Here is an 18,450-nt window from a genome sequence, read left to right on the forward strand (position 1 = left end):
GTGTGTGTGTGTGTGTGTGTGTGTGTGTGTGTGTGTGTGTGTGTGTGTGTGTGTGTGTGTGCGTGCGTGCGTGCGTGTGTGTGTGAGTGTGAGTATAAATGGGTGAATGAGTGCCGCTAAGGTAGAAAAGCGCTATATAAATGCAGTCCATTTACCATTTAATTGTTTTGTTTTTTTCTGTTGTTTCTATTTATTGTTGCTTGTAATAAACTGACTTAACTATTATTTGAAGAAAAAAAAGTCATCAAATGTTTTGACGTGTTAAGTCTGGCTAGTCCAAATAAAATATTAACTTTTTAAGGGGATGGAAAAAGACCCTGTGCAAATCCAAAGATAACTGCATGTTTGGATTTGGCAAAACAACAAGGTCATCCGAACATGAGCATGTTAACTTTCATGGTTAATACCATACACAGTATAATGTCTGTGTAGAACACTATTAGGGTTCAGCTACTTCTACCAACTTGTCTTACAAGTTTTACCCAATTTAATATCACTTTTGGCTGTTTAATACACCTCAGATGAGCATACATGGCTCTAATATATTGTTACTTTTTCATATTAGTGATGATGATTCCCAACAGCCCCAGACATTCCCTGTCGTCATGCCAACACATTATGCCTGGAAAGCTTTGTCACTCCTGAGAAAGTTTCCTTGTTTACATTACAAAACAATTACATTCTTGCTGCTTCCTGTTTGACAAGGATGTAATATTTTACCTATTAGGCAACTGAAGGGATTCTTATCTGAAACTCAGGGAAAACCACAACTCGCTTGAATAGTAACTCACAATGAAATAATACCAGAACTAAACATGGACAGCAAGGACATTCCTCGTTGATACCACAGAATAAACTGTAAAATCACAATAACAGTGGCTATTTATTAATCCGAAGAACCCTAAGAACGTACTTGCATTCTTGAGAAGAACGTTCTTGTGCTTATTGTCAATGCTCAGGCTTCTGAATGGACATTGATATCGACACTGATACACTTCTTTACTTTACACACTGTCATTTTCAGTTACTGGTTGCATTATCAGCAATATTGCACTATTGTACTTCACTTGTCTTAGGTTGGTATAGGTTTATAAGGTCAGTATAGGTTATTATGTGTATTATCTGCATTTAGAGTTTTAGTATACTGTATTGAATATTGTATATTATTGTGTATTAGGAGGTTTACAATATTGACTATATTTTAGCTCATCATAAATGTAATCTATGTTCTGTGTACTTATATGTTATGTTAATGACAGATGGCTTTGAGTTGAACTTCAGTGCCCAGTCTGACAATAAAAGACTTGAACTTGAACTTGCTTGGTTCCTCGATGCATTTGCACTAAATGGCTGCAATTTGATCGCACTGTGTGTCAATCTCACGAGGCCGTGTATTGTTTCAAAGCCCATACTCTAAAGCCCTGAATTCTCTTCCTCCTAACTGGTAGTCTTCTTTGTCCATCTATAAGGAAACAGTCTTCCTGAAATGAATCCATTCACCCTAATGTGAACACTACATCGGGTGAGGAAAGGAATGTCATTTTTCAGAGGTTGAGAGGATAACCTCTATGAAGAAATGTATTATAACCACAGATTTTTTCCCAACCACTATTTCACTGTATTGTTTGTTCCACGGCCCATTGTATCCCAATCTCCTGTAATTGCTGTGATTGATGGCAATAAAAGTTTAATCGTTAAATTTGAGTTTGCTTCCTTGTTCTTCTGTGTACGGGTTAAGTGCAGGTGGGGGTCTACAGGTGTACTGTACAGTATATATAAGAGAGTCAGGGCAGTTTCTCACTCACCTGGACTGGAGGAGAGGAGCTGACTGGTCAGAAACACACACAGAAGACCAGAGAGAGCTACAGCTGCTGTACTGGTGACTTCCAAGCATCATGTCTCTTCTCAGACAGCCGCTGGTGGTCTCATTGATTATGCTCTCAGGTAAGGAGTGATGGTGCTCTGTCACACAGAAACATATTTTAGTGTTGAAGGGTCTCTTCTGTAAGTGGGCAATATATAGTCAGTAAACCAAGTAGTGCACAGTCTGTGCATCAGCTTTTTACACTGTGTTTATTAATTTAATATTTTAGCAGGAAGGAGACCGATGTAAATGTCAATGTTTATTTTTCCAAAACTAATTGTTACCTTTTCATTTTTTAGTTCTGGGCTCAGTTGTCTCTGTTTTAACCACAGAACCATATAAAAGTAAGTAGGTTGTTAGGTCTTCCCGACATAGGTGACCTGCATGTGTGAGAATCCTAGGCTAGTTTATTACCTTGCATTGTCCTGATTTCCTGTGGTCTATGTGGTCAGATACCTGTAAGACCTTCGGCAGTGGGGTCGTCAGGATGTACAACAGCACATTGTTCTACGTGCGGTCCACCTGCCCTTTCACCCTCACACGCTTCACCTACAACCGGGTTGACTTTGACGTCACCGTTCAGCGGGATGACAGTGGCCTGCTGACCCGAGTGGAGATTGTTGTCAACAAGATCAGAACCCTTCTCCAGAACGGCACCGTCTTCGTGGAACAGAAAAGGTTTTTGCATTATGTTTCCGTGTTTCAGTTTTGTCTGTAAGTTATCCCGTGTGTTGAATTCTGTAGATGGATGATGGAATGTAATGGATTCTCCCCCCTGTTTTTAATGTTTTCTCCACTTCAAGTGGTCCAGCTACATCCTCAATTTATGTTAACCATTATTCCAAATTGTATTCCAATTCATGCACACAATTTTAATGGCCAGGAGTTGAATAGTAACTAACCTTCCTTGCACTCAGACTTGGGGGAATTCTCAAGGTGAAAGTCATTGGTCTGGATGTCACTTTTAACGTGACTCTCCTCCTCAGTGTCTCGCTCCCCTATGACCACACCTACCAGCACATCTTCCAGTACGGGATCTACACCAGGCTGAGGAGCACCGTGCTGCCCGTGACGGTCACCTGGCACAGCACCACCGGTGGCATAGACTCACTCTGGGTGAGCCATGGTTGCCTCGTAGACCTTATGTTATGAGTGTTCGTAAAGATGTTAAAAGCAGCAAAGATGAATAAAGGCTCAAAAATATATATATATTATAAAACAGATTCATATTCAAAGCAGCAGATTGCAGTTTCAGAAAGGGTATGATAAAACTAAGGTGTGGTTGGTGTTTCATGATCTCTTCTTTTTCTTAAAGGTCAATCTTCAGATGGAGCTAACCAGTGCGATGGGTGGGCTCTGTGGTGCAAAGGATGTTGTAGGTGAGTAAACAATTACAACATGATTTTGTTGTTTCTTCATGTTTTCCCTGCCTCAATGTGATTTTTTTACCCAGTCGTTGCCATTCTGTGCATGTACTCATGTTTATTGCAGGTGTTGTTCACAGTTCTTCTTAGGTAAATAATGTGATCTTTCTGTGTGACCTCAGACAACAGAGAAAGGCTGATAATAGCTAGTGTCCTGTCTGGGGAGAAATGCCAGACCAAAGACTCCCTCAGCACACCCAATATGGTGAGCAGAAAGAGTCTTGTTTGAATGGAGAAAAATGTCTGTTGTGTTGATGCACCATTTGATAAATTACTATGTACTGTAGTATGTACGTCTGTTTTACATTGTGATGTATTGTTGCAAGCAATCTGTTTCTAATCTTAGATACTCTGTTTTTCTGCGATGTCAAGGTATGCAGAGATTTTCTGTCCAGGGCTATTGAATGTGTACGGAGCCAAATGTCCTCCAAACTATACTTGGCGCTCTGTGACCAGAATGTTTATGGCTTTGAAGGAAATAATGCAGTGAAATGCTCTTTCTACAACGAACTCCTGCAAAAATGTGCAAGGACCAGCCTTATTTGGTTCACGTGGAGAACTGTGACAAAATGCAATCGTAAGTATTGTAAGAAACACAATAAACAGGTTAGGCCTATTTACAACAACCACATCTTTGAAGTAACTCTTTTGGTGGAAGTTGTGATCAACGTTTATTTGCTAATCTGTTTGTTTGTTTGTTTGTTTGTTTGTTTGTGTGAGTGCAGCTGATGTTTGTCCAGGGGAGCTGGTCTACCAGGAGGAAGGTAACGCATATAACCCCTCCTGCTCCAGCCCCTCCCCTGTGACCAGCGGGCAGGACCTCATCAGCACTTGTGTCTGTCAGGATGGTAGGTATCCTGTTTGGCCTTAGTGGAAGCAGTCAGTGCTACACACAGAGGACAAACACAGCCCTGAAGCCCTCAGGTTATGTCAGTGCTGTCGCTCTATGTGCATGTTGTTGATGTGTTTCAGGTAAGGTCTTGAATGATCGAGTGGGAAGCCACAGCTGTGTCATGGTGTCAGACTGCCCGTGCGTTCATGCAGGGCGGACTTACTCGCCTGGACAGACACGCAGCACCAAATGCCAAACATGGTGAGACAGGGCACATCAGAACGTCTTCTGTTGTTCAACATATGTAGTCTATTCCTGGGCAAATGCTCAAACAATTGCGATACCGAACATAGTGAAAAAATAATTATTGTCAAATAACCCATATCATAATGTAGGGATTCTGGTTTTTTGTCCACAGTGTGTGTCAAAACGGAAAGTGGCAGTGCTCCAAAAATATTTGCCCACCAAGATGCATCATTGAAGGACGATTTGTGACCACATTTGATGGAAAACACTATTCAGTTCCTGGCATGTGCACTTATGTCGCTTCACAGGTAAATAAAGGTTCTGTCCTGAGGCAATTTACGGTCATGCCATTTGGACATTAACTTTTAACATGACCTCTTATTCATATACAGGGCGTAAACTGGACCATATCCATCCAGTACTCTGAGACATCATCTCTGAAAAATGTCACTCTGCAGGTGTACAAGGTATGGTGTAGATGTGTATTTGGCAAACACTGTAACAGTAACTCCCTTCTCTTAAATAATAGCTATATGGGAGCATACTGTAACGTAATTGAAAATGTACATTTCTCATACAGGATACCTACACATTTTCTCACAAAAGTGTGCAATTTGAGAACATGGATATTCTAGAGCTTCACACATCTGGTAAGAGATAAAGCATTTATCTGTATGAGTACAGTACACAGATCTACTTATATTCAATGTCCAAACATAACATCATTTTAAATAATCGTATGTAAAATGTCTATGGAATAATGAACTAAAAGTGAACTGACAGTAAACCTTGATGTGATGCCACAGAGCATGCTCTGGTGTTCTGGCAGTCATCCATGTACGTTCAGGTCGAGACCACCTTTGGCTTGAAGGTTCAAGTCCAAGTGAACCCTGAAGTCCAACTGTATATCACCCCACCAGCATCACACACTGGAAAAACCCACGGTATTTCCTTCAATCCCTGGACGTTTTGACATTGTTCACGGTTTCTGACATGGTGTTCATACTGTAGCCTATGTCTAGCCATACACGTAATTGAAATGCTGATTCATATGAACGATCTGCATCTCTACTTAACAGGACTCTGTGGAAACAACAACGCTGACACCACTGATGACTTCACTACCAGTAGTGGTATAGTGGAGAACTCTGCGGAGCCCTTCGCCCTGTCCTGGAGTGTGGGGGCCTGCTCTCCTGACATACGCAAAGTCTGCATCAATGCTGACAAGGGTACAGCTCCACTTTCTTCACGTTATCGGAAAGTAATACTGAGAAATTTGATTGACTGATGAGGTGAATGATGAGGTGTTTGAGGTGAATACGAAGTACAGTGCTTGCTCACTCGGTTGACATGGTGATGTAGTACTCATACCAGGTCAGGAAATGAAAATATAAAAATGAAAATTCATAGTGCTTCCCATGGAAACTAAAAGTATTTTTCTTCAGAATTATTTTCGGAGGAAAAGTGCCCGATCTTGACAGATCCCAATGGAATATTTGCAAAGTGTCATGAGCATATTCCAACTGACTCTTACTTTAAGGTAAGGAGGATATCCAGAACCTCCAACTAAATAACTTTCCCGCGCTTCATAACAACATCTCTGTGTTTTAGTAACTGTTCACCTTATAGAAATTAGTGTTAGACTAACCGATCTTTACTTAGAACATTGGCCAAACTGTTGTCTCTTTATAAACGTTATATCTAACTATCTGTATGCAGGATTGCAACCTCAGAACATGTAACTGTAAGAGCGGTCTACAGCAGTGCCTGTGTGTCTCTCTGGCTAACTACGCCAAGGCCTGCGCCTACCTGGGTGTTGCCGTAGGTGACTGGAGAACAGCTACCAACTGCAGTGAGTACAACAGCCAGTAATGAATACTGTACCCCTTAACACACACCTCTGTCCATATACATTTTTGTTTCTGAGACTCACACAAACATGTTTTTCCAGTCTCTCTTTATCATTGACATTTCATCAAACTGGTTTCTTAAAAAGCTTGAGTTTCAGCGAATGGGCGTATTTGTTCTCATTACTTTACTATATTTGTTTTCCATGTGTGTGTTCTCAGCCCAAATATCCTGTGAGAACAACCTGAAGTTTGATTACAACATGCAGGCGTGCAACCACACCTGTCTCTCCCTGTCCGGTCCCGACCCCAGGTGTGGGGTGGAGGATGCACCTGTGGAGGGCTGTGGCTGCCTGGAGGGCACCCACCTGAACAAGGGCTTCACCTGCAGCCCCAAGGCACAGTGCCCCTGCAGCCACCAGGACAGCTCCATCCCCACAGGTCCTGTTGTCATTGATGGCCGGCAATGGTGAGTGACTGTGCTGTAGAGAGCAACTTCATTATTTAGTCTTTCTTATTGTATTATATATAGTATTTTGTGATGGTGTTTATTCAATTTTATTCTTCTCATTTTTTACTTTATACTTTTTCTTAATAATTTTGCAGCATTTGTGAGAATGGAGAATTAAGCTGCTCTGAGGATTGCGGTAAGTTACTTTTGTTTGTTTATGTTAATCTGTCTGGTTGTTTTCTACGTAGATTTTTGGGTTGTACTGTACACTACACACACATTGTCCTGGCTTAATCCTGGCTTAGAAATCTGAGAAAAAATCCTGTTTCGTTCATCTCAGGTTGCCGTGGTGGGAAAGTTTGCGTGCACTGTTCCCATTATTCAGTCAACACAGCTCAGAAGACCTGCGCCAGTCTCAGCAAACCAGTGGTGGGTCATCTCAGAGAACACTAACATGCATGGATTTGAATGTCTTCCATCTATCCACATTACTGTATACCTCCCGAAAGCACATAACTGTGTCCTGTTCCTCCAGAGCTCCAGCGTGAGCTGTGAGAGTGGATGTTTCTGCCCAGAGGGTCAGTACGAGGACCACACAGGTGCGTGTGTCAATCTGGACAACTGCACCTGTGTGTACGGCGGTGCCGTGTTCAGAACTGGACAGAGTGTCAACAGCGACTGCAGAACATGGTTCGTGTCAAATACCAACTTTTTTCCTCAGACACACTTCCCTACCTGCTCCTCTACTTCTATACTACAAAAGAAAAACATATTTTATTTCTGGTGTTGATGTTGATGTTAAAACCTTTTGTTTCTGCTCCTCTCCCAGCGTGTGTAGTCAGGGCCTGTGGACCTGTGTTGAGAAGCCCTGTATTAGACAGTGCCAGGTGTATGGGAATGGACACTATCAGACATTCGACTCCCGATGGTATCGCTTTGACGGCAACTGCCAGTACACCCTGGTGGAGGTGAGAATAGAATAAAAAAGAACAGAATAAAAAAAATACAATACTGCTTGGAGATTTGTCAGCGAGAGTTGGCAACAGTTAGCCTGGCTGCCAGCCCAACTTCTCCCCGCCCACAAAAAAATTGGGCCGGAAAGTTGGGTCTGGAGGGTCTTGTATTGGGAACAACTACATAAAACCAGGATCAGGACGGACCAATTAAATTGCCAGGGCGGGCTTTATACGATGATGGACAGATGATCAACAGTAACGTAATCAACAACGTCACGAAAGAGCCCTTGGGTTGAATTCGTTTTCAACAAACAACATATTACGTTGCTCTGATTGGTTGTAGGTCTATCCAATTGAGCGAAGAGGCATTTGTTTTATGAGTTTGGTTGAAACACGCACCGTAGTCACAGCCCAACGGACAGTTTTCAGACTCATATTCTGACTACAATTATGAGTATGACAACATCAGGCTAGGCAACAGTGCCAATTCAAACAAATGTGTTTCGGGCCTGGGACAATGGTCTGTGCAGGATGTGTAAGTATTATCACTTCACTGAGTTGCACCATGAAATCTCAGATAACAACATTTGCAGGATTTAGTAATAATTAACTGCCAAGCTGTGATTTTCTGAACATTTATTACCGGACAACATGAGATAAAGTACAGTGCATGTGTGTGTGTATGTGTGTGTTTCTCAGGATGATTGCGGAAGCGGCCACGGTTCGTTTTCTGTTCGAGTGGAGAGCGTCCCCTGCTGTGATGAGGCTCTCACTTGCTCTAGGGCCATAGTGCTGGACCTGCAGGTACAGCTCATTCATTCATTTGTATTTATTCATCCAACCTGAGTCTTTACCGATACCTAACTCGTCCATGACTTTTATTCTGAAAGGGCGTGGTCACCCTGACTTTGAGTGACATGCGTGTGACAAGGCGCCTGCAGGGAGGGTGGTCCTTGGAGGCGGAGCCTGTGTACTCCAGCCACACGGTGGGCCTGTACATCATGGTCTCGGTCCCCAGCCGCGGCCTCACCCTAATCTGGGACAAACACACCCGGCTCACCGTCCTCCTGGAGGACCGCTGGAGGGTGAGGCCTCTGGACTGCTGTCGAAGCTCTGTTTTGTTTACTCATCATGATCCATGTCAAAGTGTCCCTGGATGTACAGTTATAGAAGTGGCTGTAGAACGGCCAGTCTTGAAGATTCTTTATGTGAAATTACCCCTAACTAATTCAGAAGTTGTTCGACGATGTACTGTACATTTTCATGTAACATACATAGAAATTTTTCATTTATTTATTTAGCAGACGCTTTTATCCAAAGTGACTTCCAAGAGAGAGCTTTACAAAAGAGCATAGGTCACTGATCATAACAACGAGATAGTCCCAAACATTGCAAGTAGCCAAAACATGAAGCATACATTGTGAAAAAGCTAAACAAGTGCCAAAAGGGAAGACCCATAAGAGCATGCAGTTATACAAGTTACACATTAAAACAACATATAGTGGGCAAGGCTTATGGATCACATGCTGTAGATGCTACCAATAAAGTCACATCAACCCCAATCAATGATACGTTAAAAGAAGACTGACTGTGGTTTCTAATGCTTGCTTTACTCTTGTAGAGTCGTGTGTGTGGCTTGTGTGGAAACTTTGACTCCAATGAGAGGAACGACCTCCAGATGTCTGGCTCATCAGGTAAACAGCTCTGCAGCGTGTGGGATTCTTGATTCTGTGTTATCAGCTGCAGTGTGTTATCATTATCAGCTGCAGTGTGTTATCTGTATCAACTGCTTCTGTGTTATCAGTATCAGCTGCAATGTGTTATTAGTATCAGCTGCAGTGTGTTATCAGTATCAGCAGCAATGTGTTATCAGTATCAGCTGCATTGTGTTATCAGTATCAGCTGCAGGGTTTATTAGTATCAGCTGCAGTGTGTTATCAGTATCAGCTGCAATGTGTTATCAGTATCATCTTCAGGGTGTTATCAGTATCAGCTGCAGTGTGTTATCAGTATCAGCTGCAGTGTGTTATCAGTATCAGCTGCAGGGTTTATTAGTATCAGCTGCAGTGTGTTATCTGTATCAGCTGCAGGGTTTATTAGTATCAGCTGTAGTGTGTTATCTGTATCAACTGCAGGGTGTTATCAGTATCAGCTGCAGTGTGTTATCAGTATCAGCTGCAGGGTTTATTAGTATCAGCTGCAGTGTGTTATCTGTATCAGCTGCAGGGTGTTATCAGTATCAGCTGCAGTGTGTTATCAGTATCATCTTCAGGGTGTTATCAGTATCAGCTGCAGTGTGTTATCAGTATCAGCTGCAGGATGTTATTAGTATCAGCTGCTACTGTGTTTTCAGTATCAGCTGCTGCCATCCAAATTGTTGTCCTCCGATCTTTATCTTTGGGAAGATTAATCTCATCTTGACCTTCATCAGTGGTGTCCAGCGCCGCCACGTTTGGCAACAGCTGGAAAACAGCCACTCCCCCGTGTTCAGACGTGACCAAGGAGGTGTTCCCGTGCGAGCGCCACTCCTACTGCTCGGCGTGGGCGGAGAGACGCTGCATGATCATCAGAAACACCTTCAAGGAGTGCCACATAAAGGTGCAACAACACATAGGAACACAACGCACGATTCAACCCGATTCGACCTCACAACCTCACAACTAAAACAACCTCACATGGCAACACACGTGACTAGTTACTAAACTAAAGTGATTACAATTTGATTTGAGTGGAGATATAGTATAGATCTGGCATCCAGTAAACATGAATAGATAGGTACATTCACTAACTGACCAATGTCTGGGCCGAGTTCTAACCCGCTGGTGTGTTGCTCTACTCCCCAGGTGGACCCAGAGCCCTACTACGAGGCCTGTGTGCAGGAGTCCTGCTCCTGTGAGTTTGAGGGGAAGTTCCTGGGCTTCTGCACGGCTGTGGCAGCCTATGCCGAGGCCTGCAACTCCCACGACGTCTGCGTCCGCTGGAGAACGCCTGACTTGTGTCGTAAGTATTGCAACGCAAACAATCATAAATATAAAATAAAACAACTGGGACTGGGATTTAAACCTTCATTTGTACTGTATATGTGTTTGAGAGCCAGTGGCTTGACATTCTCTTCATGCAATAAATACTTAATACAGTTCTCTTGGCTTGTCTCCCTCACAGCTGTGTACTGTGACTACTACAATGAGCAGGGTCAGTGTAGCTGGCACTACGAGCCATGTGGGCAGGTCAAGACCTGTGGCAAAAACAATCGTTTTACTGGCAAGCTGGAAGGTAAGAAAACCCACTCGTTGGAGAAATTAAAGATTCTTGACTTCTCATTAAACACAAATGGACCTGTGACAAATCCCGTACACAAGGTCCCAAATCCTTTCATATTGGATCACTGATTTCTTGGAAATCTTATTGCAAAAGTAAAAGGATTCATTTTTCATAGTTTAACCAGTACACCTAAAACATAAAGGGCTCTTCCCTTTGTACCACAGGTTGCTACCCGAGATGTTCTGAGGAGATGCCATACTATGATGAGAACACCAGGGAGTGTTCCACTTTGAGGAACTGCAGTTGTTATTTTAATGACACTGTGCTTCCTCCTGGTGCAGAGGTGGGGAACTGGTAAGTCATTGCTGTGTGCAGTCTGTCTCAGTGATGTGGGACATTGTATCGTCATTGATACTGACAAAAAAAACATTTATTTAACTTACATTGTAGTTAATTTTAATTAATTGTAATTAAGTGATGCTGGATTACTACAATTTGCCCTTGTGATTTTAGCAAGTGTGAGGAGGGAACAGTTCACTGTGGTGAGTGCAAACAACTGATAATACATTTTTATAAGGAGAAATTGGTAGAGTGCAGTAGTACTAAATGTCTAACCACTGTATCTAGGTCCTGCATCAACAACAACTATCACCCCCACAACTATTCCCACTACAACAACTAAACCTACAACCACAACCATGGCTACAACCACAACAACTAAACCTACAACCACAACAACTGAACCTACAACCACAACAACGAAACCTACAACCACAACAACTGAACCTACAACCACAACAACTAAACCTACAACCACAACAACTGAACCTACAACCACAACAACTAAACCTACAACCACAACAACTGAACCTACAACCACAACAACTAAACCTACAACCACAACAACTGAACCTACAACCATTACTGAACTTACAAGCACAACAATTGAACCTACAACCACAACCAAGACTACAACCACAACCAAGGCTACAATCACAACTGAACCTACAACCTCAACTGAACCTACAACCTCAAAAACTGAACCGACAACCATGACTGAACCTACAACCACAACAACTGAACCTACAACCACAACCAAGACTACAACCACAACCAAAGCTACAATCACAACTGAAACAACAACCTTAACTGAACCTACAACCACAAAAACTGTACCGACAACCATGACTGAACCTACAACCACAACAACTAAACCTACAACCACAACCAAGGCTACAACCACAACTGAACCTACAACCACAACTGAACCTACAACTACAAAAACTGAACTGACAACCATGACTGAACCTACAACCACAACCAAGGCTACAACCAAAACTGAACCAACAACCACAACAACTGAACCTTCAACCATAACTGAACCTACAACCACAACGACTGAATCTACAACCACAACTGAAGCTACAACCACAACTGAACCTACAACCACAACAACTGAACCTACAACCACAACAACTGAATCTACAACCACAACAACCGAAGCTACAACCACAACTGAACCTACAACTATTACTGAACTTACAAGCACAACAATTGAACCTACAACCACAACCAAGACTACAACCACAACCAAGGCTACAATCACAACTGAACCTACAACCTCAACTGAACCTACAACCTCAAAAACTGAACCGACAACCATGACTGAACCTACAACCACAACAACTGAACCTACAACCACAACCAAGACTACAACCACAACCAAAGCTACAATCACAACTGAAACAACAACCTTAACTGAACCTACAACCACAAAAACTGTACCGACAACCATGACTGAACCTACAACCACAACAACTGAAGCTACAACCACAACTGAACCTACAACTATTTTTACAACAACTGAATCTACATCTGCAACAACTGAACCTACAACCACGACAACTGAACCTACAACAACAACTGAAATCACATCCATCTTAACTGAATCTACAACTGTAACAACTGAATCTACAACCACAACTGAACCTACAACCTCAAATAAACCTACAACCACAAAAACTGAACTGACAACCATAACTGAACCTACAACCACAACAACTGAATCTACAACCACAACCAAGGCTACAACGACAACTGAACCAACAACCACAACAACTGAACCTGCAACCATAACTGAACCTACAACTACAAAGACTAAATCTACAACCACAACAACTGAAGCTACAACCACAACTGAACCTACAACTATTTTCACAACAACTGAACCTACAACCACAACAACTGAACCTACAACCACAACAACTGAAGCTACAACCACAACTGAACCTACAACTATTTTCACAACAACTGAACCTACAACCACAACAACTGAACCTACAACCACAACAACTGAAGCTATAACCACAACTGAACCTACAACTATTTTTACAACAACTGAATCTACATCTGCAACAACTGAACCTACAACCACGACAACTGAACTTACAACAACAACTGATATCACATCCATCATAACTGAATCTACAACTGTAACAACTGAAGCTACAACCACAACTGAACCTACAACTATCTTTACAACAACTGAATCTACATCTGCAACACCTGAACCTACAACCACAACTGAACCTACAACCACAACAACTGAAGCTACAACCACAACTGAACCTACAACAATTTTTACAACAAATGAATCTACAAATGCACCACCTGAACCTACGTCCACAGCAAGTGAACCTACAACCACAAGTGAATCTACAACTACAACAACTGAACCTACAACAACTGAACCTACAACGATCTACACAACAACTGAATCTACAACACCTGAACTTACAACCACAAAAACAGAAGCTTCAACAATTTTAACATCAACCAAAACCACAACTGTTCTTTCCACGACACCTATAACTACAGAGTTTACCAGAACAGAACCTACTACCTCAACACAATCCACAACTGTATCTACAACAGACTTCACGATAATAACTGGACCAACAAAAACAACCTCACCCATGACAACCAAACCATCAGACGGCATTCCTTCATCGCCTACAGCTTTCTCAACCCCCACCACTTCAAACCATTCAACAGCATCAACCACAACTTCTGCAACGGAGGTTACAATCTACACGACTGAACCAACAACCCTTACTGAACCACCCAGCCCCAATACACTTTCTACACCCGACTGGGTGACAACAACAGAAACCCCAATAGAAACCACAACCTCTGGAGGTAAATTATAATTTCACATACATAGCTAGTTACATAGCTAGTGTTTCAGATGTCTCCACTTCTTAACGTTATGATGTAGGTTGCCATAGTCACAGACACATGGTTTATTTATTAATGATTGTATCTCCTTGTGGCTCCAGACTGTGTGGACCAATTCAGAAACCAGACCTGGTTGAATGGTCAGGAGTGGAAGGAGGAATGCTCCACAAAGATCTGTAAGAACGGGAAGATTGAGGTGACGCCAATCCGCTGTGACGCCCCATCTACTGTACCTATTTGCCCCAGAGGACAAGCAGTCAAGATCAAACATGAATGCTGTGAATTCTGGGAGTGTAACTGTGAGTGTCCTTCTAGTTCTTTCCGTAATTTCTCTTGTTCATTTCTCTTTATTTGTTCAGTTACATCCTACTGTCTACCTTTTTCTCCCGACAGGTCGCTGTGATGTATACGGTGACCCCCACTACATCTCCTTCCAGGGCGTGACCTATGACTTCCTGGACAACTGCACCTACATCTTGGTAGAAGAGAGGTCGCCACGGCACCACCTCACGGTTGCCGTTGACAACTACTTTTGCATTGAGGGCCTGATGGGCTCGTGTACCAAAGGCGTCATCGTGACATATGGAAACACAACTGCCACCTTGAACATTGCACCAGACGAGGAGAGAGTTGAGGTACAATTCAGTTACTTCCTAGATATGGCTGTTTTCCAAACACAGGTGGTAACATCCATCACACACATCCCCTCACGCTCTCCCCCATCTCTCTTTCGCCCTCTCTACATCTCTCTCTCTCCTTTTCTCTCACAGTCTACCCTGAACCAAGTGGTCGTCATGCCACCCTATGAGGACCAGGGCATACGGTTTGAGACAACAGGGTACATCGTTTCCATCTACATCAGTGAGATCCGCTCCCAGTTTTCTCTCTCTCCATTGAACACTCTGATCGTCACCCTTGCTATGGAGCACTTTGAGAACAACACCCAGGGACAATGCGGTAGGTGCGGGTGTCGAGGCAGCCTGTGCGTGCCTCTGTTCAGTCGCTGTGAGTGAGACGTTTGTGTGTGAGCTCAGCTCGTGTCTACATCCAGCTTCATGTGTCTGTGTCTGCCAGGTGTGTGTGGTGGGGGCTCCTGCGTGCGTAGAGGAGGCCAGATGGAGGAGGACTCCTGCTGTGAGAAGACGGCCTATGACTGGGTGATCAGTGACCCTCTGAAGCCCGACTGCCGCTCCGCACCCAGGGACGTCCCCTGTTACCCGCCGCCTACCACCCCACCTACATCCAGGCCAAACACGACCGCCACGACCATCCCAGCCAGCACAACCCCTCCTTGCCCTGGCAGCACGCTCTGTGACCTCTTCCAGCACCCGTAAGTTTAATGTACTTTAATAATTTAAGATGCCATAAATTTCACACATTTGGGACTGGTCCATTGATATCATGGCCCTGACCCTAACCCTTCAGCTAACGTGAATCAAGTCTGCCCTGAGTATAAGATCATTATTTGCTTGATGTGTCTGTGGATGTCTGTTGCGTGTTGTAGGGTGTTTGCAGAGTGCAGACAACGGCTGAACCTCAGTCTTTCTGAGACGAACTGTAAGTTTGATTCGTGTCAGATCGAGAACATGGCCTGCTCCTCTCTGGAGCATGCTGCAGATGAGTGCAAGAAGGTGGACGTGTGTGTGGACTGGAGAGGCCTCACCAATGGCACCTGCAGTAAGAAAACAAGCAAACCCTGACATTAAACATCATAAATGTGGTTGACATGATAGTGGATGATCAGAATATAATTGTTGATTAACTTTTATAACATCTCTATAAAATATTCTGGTACATATTAAGGGTTGGCTATTTGTTTCAGGTGTGAACTGTTCAGCGGGGCTGATCTACAGTGAGTGTCGAAGCCAGCTGGACAGCTTCTGTCGTGCAGGGTGAGTGAGAGAGCCTTGTTTCTTAATCAGTGGAAGTCTGCTCATTCTGGGGGATCGTCCATTAACGTGTGGCTTTCTGCATCTGTGATGTGTCTCTCTGATGGGCCTGTGTTCCCTGCTCCAGTGAGCTTGTCCCAGGCCAGGTCCTGGAGGGGATGAAAAGTGGCTGCTTCTGCCCCGTCGGTCTCCTCAGAGCGGAGCAACACAGGAGCACCTGTGTGCCTCCTCCATGCAGCCGTGAGTACAGGAGCGGGGTCGAAAACAATAAGCCCTTTATACCTGATGTGCAGTACTGTACATCAGGCCTGTTTGACCACTGATTGCGTCTGTCAATACAAATATTTTACCTTCAGATATGACAGATTTATATATTTTAAATATTTGATTAAGACTAATACATATTAGCAATACAATTTATTCTGTTCATCTCTCTATATACAGTTTTTATTTGTATTGGTCGTGGTACTATTCAATGTCCCCCCTTCCTCTTGTCTTTCAGCCTGTAAGGGACCTCTTGGAGAGCCCAAGCAGGTGAGAGTTGATACATGCATTATCACTGTTTATGCATCATTTGCATTTTAAGTGTGTGTGTGCGTGTGTAAAGTACATGGATGTTGAAGCTCTGTGTCTGTGTGTCCCAGATTGGAGAGAGATGGAAGTCCAACTGTCACATGTGCACGTGTAACAACCAGACGAAAAGCGAGGAGTGCGTCCCCCTTCCTCCCCCTCCTGCCCCCCTCTGCAGCCACAGCTCACAGCTGCTTCCTGGCTGCTGCAACGAACAAGTCTGCGGTACGGACACCCCACACACCTCCTTTCTACAATTTCAAATCTGACGTTGAGAACCCAGCAGTGTTTTTGCACGTGTAGATGTCGAGAATGTTTTGCTAGATGTGATTTGGAAGGTTCATTAACAGAACTCACTCGTTGACATTTCACTTGCAGTTGAGAAGATATGTTCTCACGATGGAATGGAGTACAGGGTAAGCAACATTCCGATGTATATCATTTCATATTATTTACTAATATGTGATATATATTTGCACATTATCAGTTTATTCACGTCTGGTGGTCTGTTTTGTGATTGTTGTCTGTTGTTGTGCGTGTCTGTGTTGTGTGCGGTTAGGTTGGAGACACGTGGACAGACCCTGCTCAGCCCTGTGTGTCCTTCAGTTGTACCAGGAATGGCGTTCAGACAAACACCAGGGCTTGTCCCAAAGAGAAATGCCCCCAGGTACACAACGCTGTCTTTGACCACGAGACATTAAATTCAGTACTGTACAAACTGTATACACTCCAGTTGTGGGGTTATTAAACCCTTCACCAGACCATGTGAACACCTTGTTTTGATCTGTTTTCAGGAGAGGAGAGTGTGGGATGATCGACATTGCTGCTACACGTGTAAGTCTCCTTCAGATAGTTTAGTGCTGACATCTAGTGGTTGAGGAAAAACAGTTCACTGTCTACGTCTCAAAGTTGAACGGTGGCTACATCAAGAAACTATCCACTGTTGACACATGCTGACTGGTAAGAAAACGGTTAGAATTTGTGGGTAGTCATGTCAATATTTGGTAGTTAAATCCATTAATCCAATAATATTATTTGTCTGTCTCTCTCTCTAATCCAGGTAACCAGACATGTGCCCCAAGGCTATCGTTCGCAAACATCACATTGAACAACTGCAGTGCCACCGTCCGACTGCCAATCTGTGAGGGTCAGTGTGACACTGAGACCAGGTGAGATTGCGCTGTAAATCACCAATAACATGGGCCATCGTTTTCATGTGAGCACAGTTGATTCAGCTGTCTGAATGTTCATGTTCCTCTCCTCCCCAGCTGGGTGTTGGTTGGAGGGCTGATCCAGGTGGAACAGTGCCAGTGTTGCAGAGAGCAGAACTATGAGTGGAAGAATATAAGCCTAGCGTGCTCTGAGGGACCCAGACAGTACCGGTATCAGCATATCACCAGTTGTCACTGCAAGGGTTGCCCTGTGCTGAGGTAAAGCTGCCAGCAGCTCCTCAACCCAGAGGCTGTTCTAAGGAACCTAGGACAAGAAGTAGCAGCTGTTTCTATCCCAACTGCACCATTTAAAGCATTGATTTACGTAGATAGACACAATATGAGCACTGAACAAGATCACCTGTCTTACTTTTTCGTAATTGTATGAATTAAATTTGCTTTGATCAAAATGTGGACACATTTTAATTTCATGGAAACGAAACATTAAATCTTTATTGTAAAGAAGATCATTTTTTTAAAGGTTTTCTAAATGCATGATTTAACTCTCTTTTTTTGGGCCTGGCGTGTGTCTGGTTTAATGATTATGACACTCAAGTTGTCTCTGACAACTTATCAGACCTGATGGGAACCCCTGGACTGTCCTGTAACAGTACACACACAAACTGTACACTCTTTCTTGTAGTTCAAGCAACAATGCACAC

General features: G+C 43.3%; 1 protein-coding gene across 1 annotated transcript; it reads left to right on the forward strand.

The window, feature by feature from the left end:
- Window positions 1–1,534: 1,534 nt before the first annotated feature.
- muc5e (mucin 5e) lies at window positions 1,535–18,220 on the forward strand. Its single transcript, XM_084702008.1, has 44 exons — window positions 1,535–1,550; window positions 1,817–1,870; window positions 2,317–2,542; window positions 2,851–2,980; window positions 3,180–3,243; window positions 3,411–3,493; window positions 3,661–3,865; window positions 4,014–4,136; window positions 4,261–4,381; window positions 4,539–4,674; window positions 4,759–4,833; window positions 4,947–5,016; window positions 5,173–5,310; window positions 5,446–5,595; window positions 5,812–5,906; window positions 6,086–6,218; window positions 6,436–6,682; window positions 6,820–6,860; window positions 7,005–7,093; window positions 7,200–7,354; window positions 7,494–7,632; window positions 8,320–8,424; window positions 8,511–8,705; window positions 9,242–9,314; window positions 10,052–10,218; window positions 10,464–10,620; window positions 10,783–10,893; window positions 11,106–11,235; window positions 11,395–11,420; window positions 11,509–14,079; window positions 14,220–14,417; window positions 14,512–14,753; window positions 14,889–15,075; window positions 15,193–15,448; window positions 15,623–15,795; window positions 15,941–16,010; window positions 16,135–16,247; window positions 16,510–16,541; window positions 16,652–16,802; window positions 16,956–16,993; window positions 17,137–17,244; window positions 17,372–17,411; window positions 17,638–17,746; window positions 17,846–18,220. Exons 1-44 carry the CDS (start codon window positions 1,535–1,537, stop codon window positions 18,009–18,011), a joined length of 7,908 nt encoding a protein of 2,635 aa, XP_084558134.1. The 3' UTR covers window positions 18,012–18,220.
- Window positions 18,221–18,450: the final 230 nt, after the last annotated feature.

The sequence above is a fragment of the Hypomesus nipponensis genome, chromosome 7, assembly GCF_054491055.1.
Source record: "Hypomesus nipponensis isolate SF chromosome 7, ASM5449105v1, whole genome shotgun sequence".
Taxonomy (NCBI): domain Eukaryota; kingdom Metazoa; phylum Chordata; class Actinopteri; order Osmeriformes; family Osmeridae; genus Hypomesus; species Hypomesus nipponensis.

What these genes read in the sequence shown, in the direction of transcription:
- muc5e (XM_084702008.1), top strand. An exon ending in CACTTGTGTCTGTCAGGATG is followed by an intron (nt 4,137 to 4,260) that starts GTAGGTATCCTG and finishes GATGTGTTTCAG; the next exon opens with GTAAGGTCTTGAATGATCGA. An exon ending in CCAAAGAGAAATGCCCCCAG is followed by an intron (nt 17,245 to 17,371) that starts GTACACAACGCT and finishes ATCTGTTTTCAG; the next exon opens with GAGAGGAGAGTGTGGGATGA.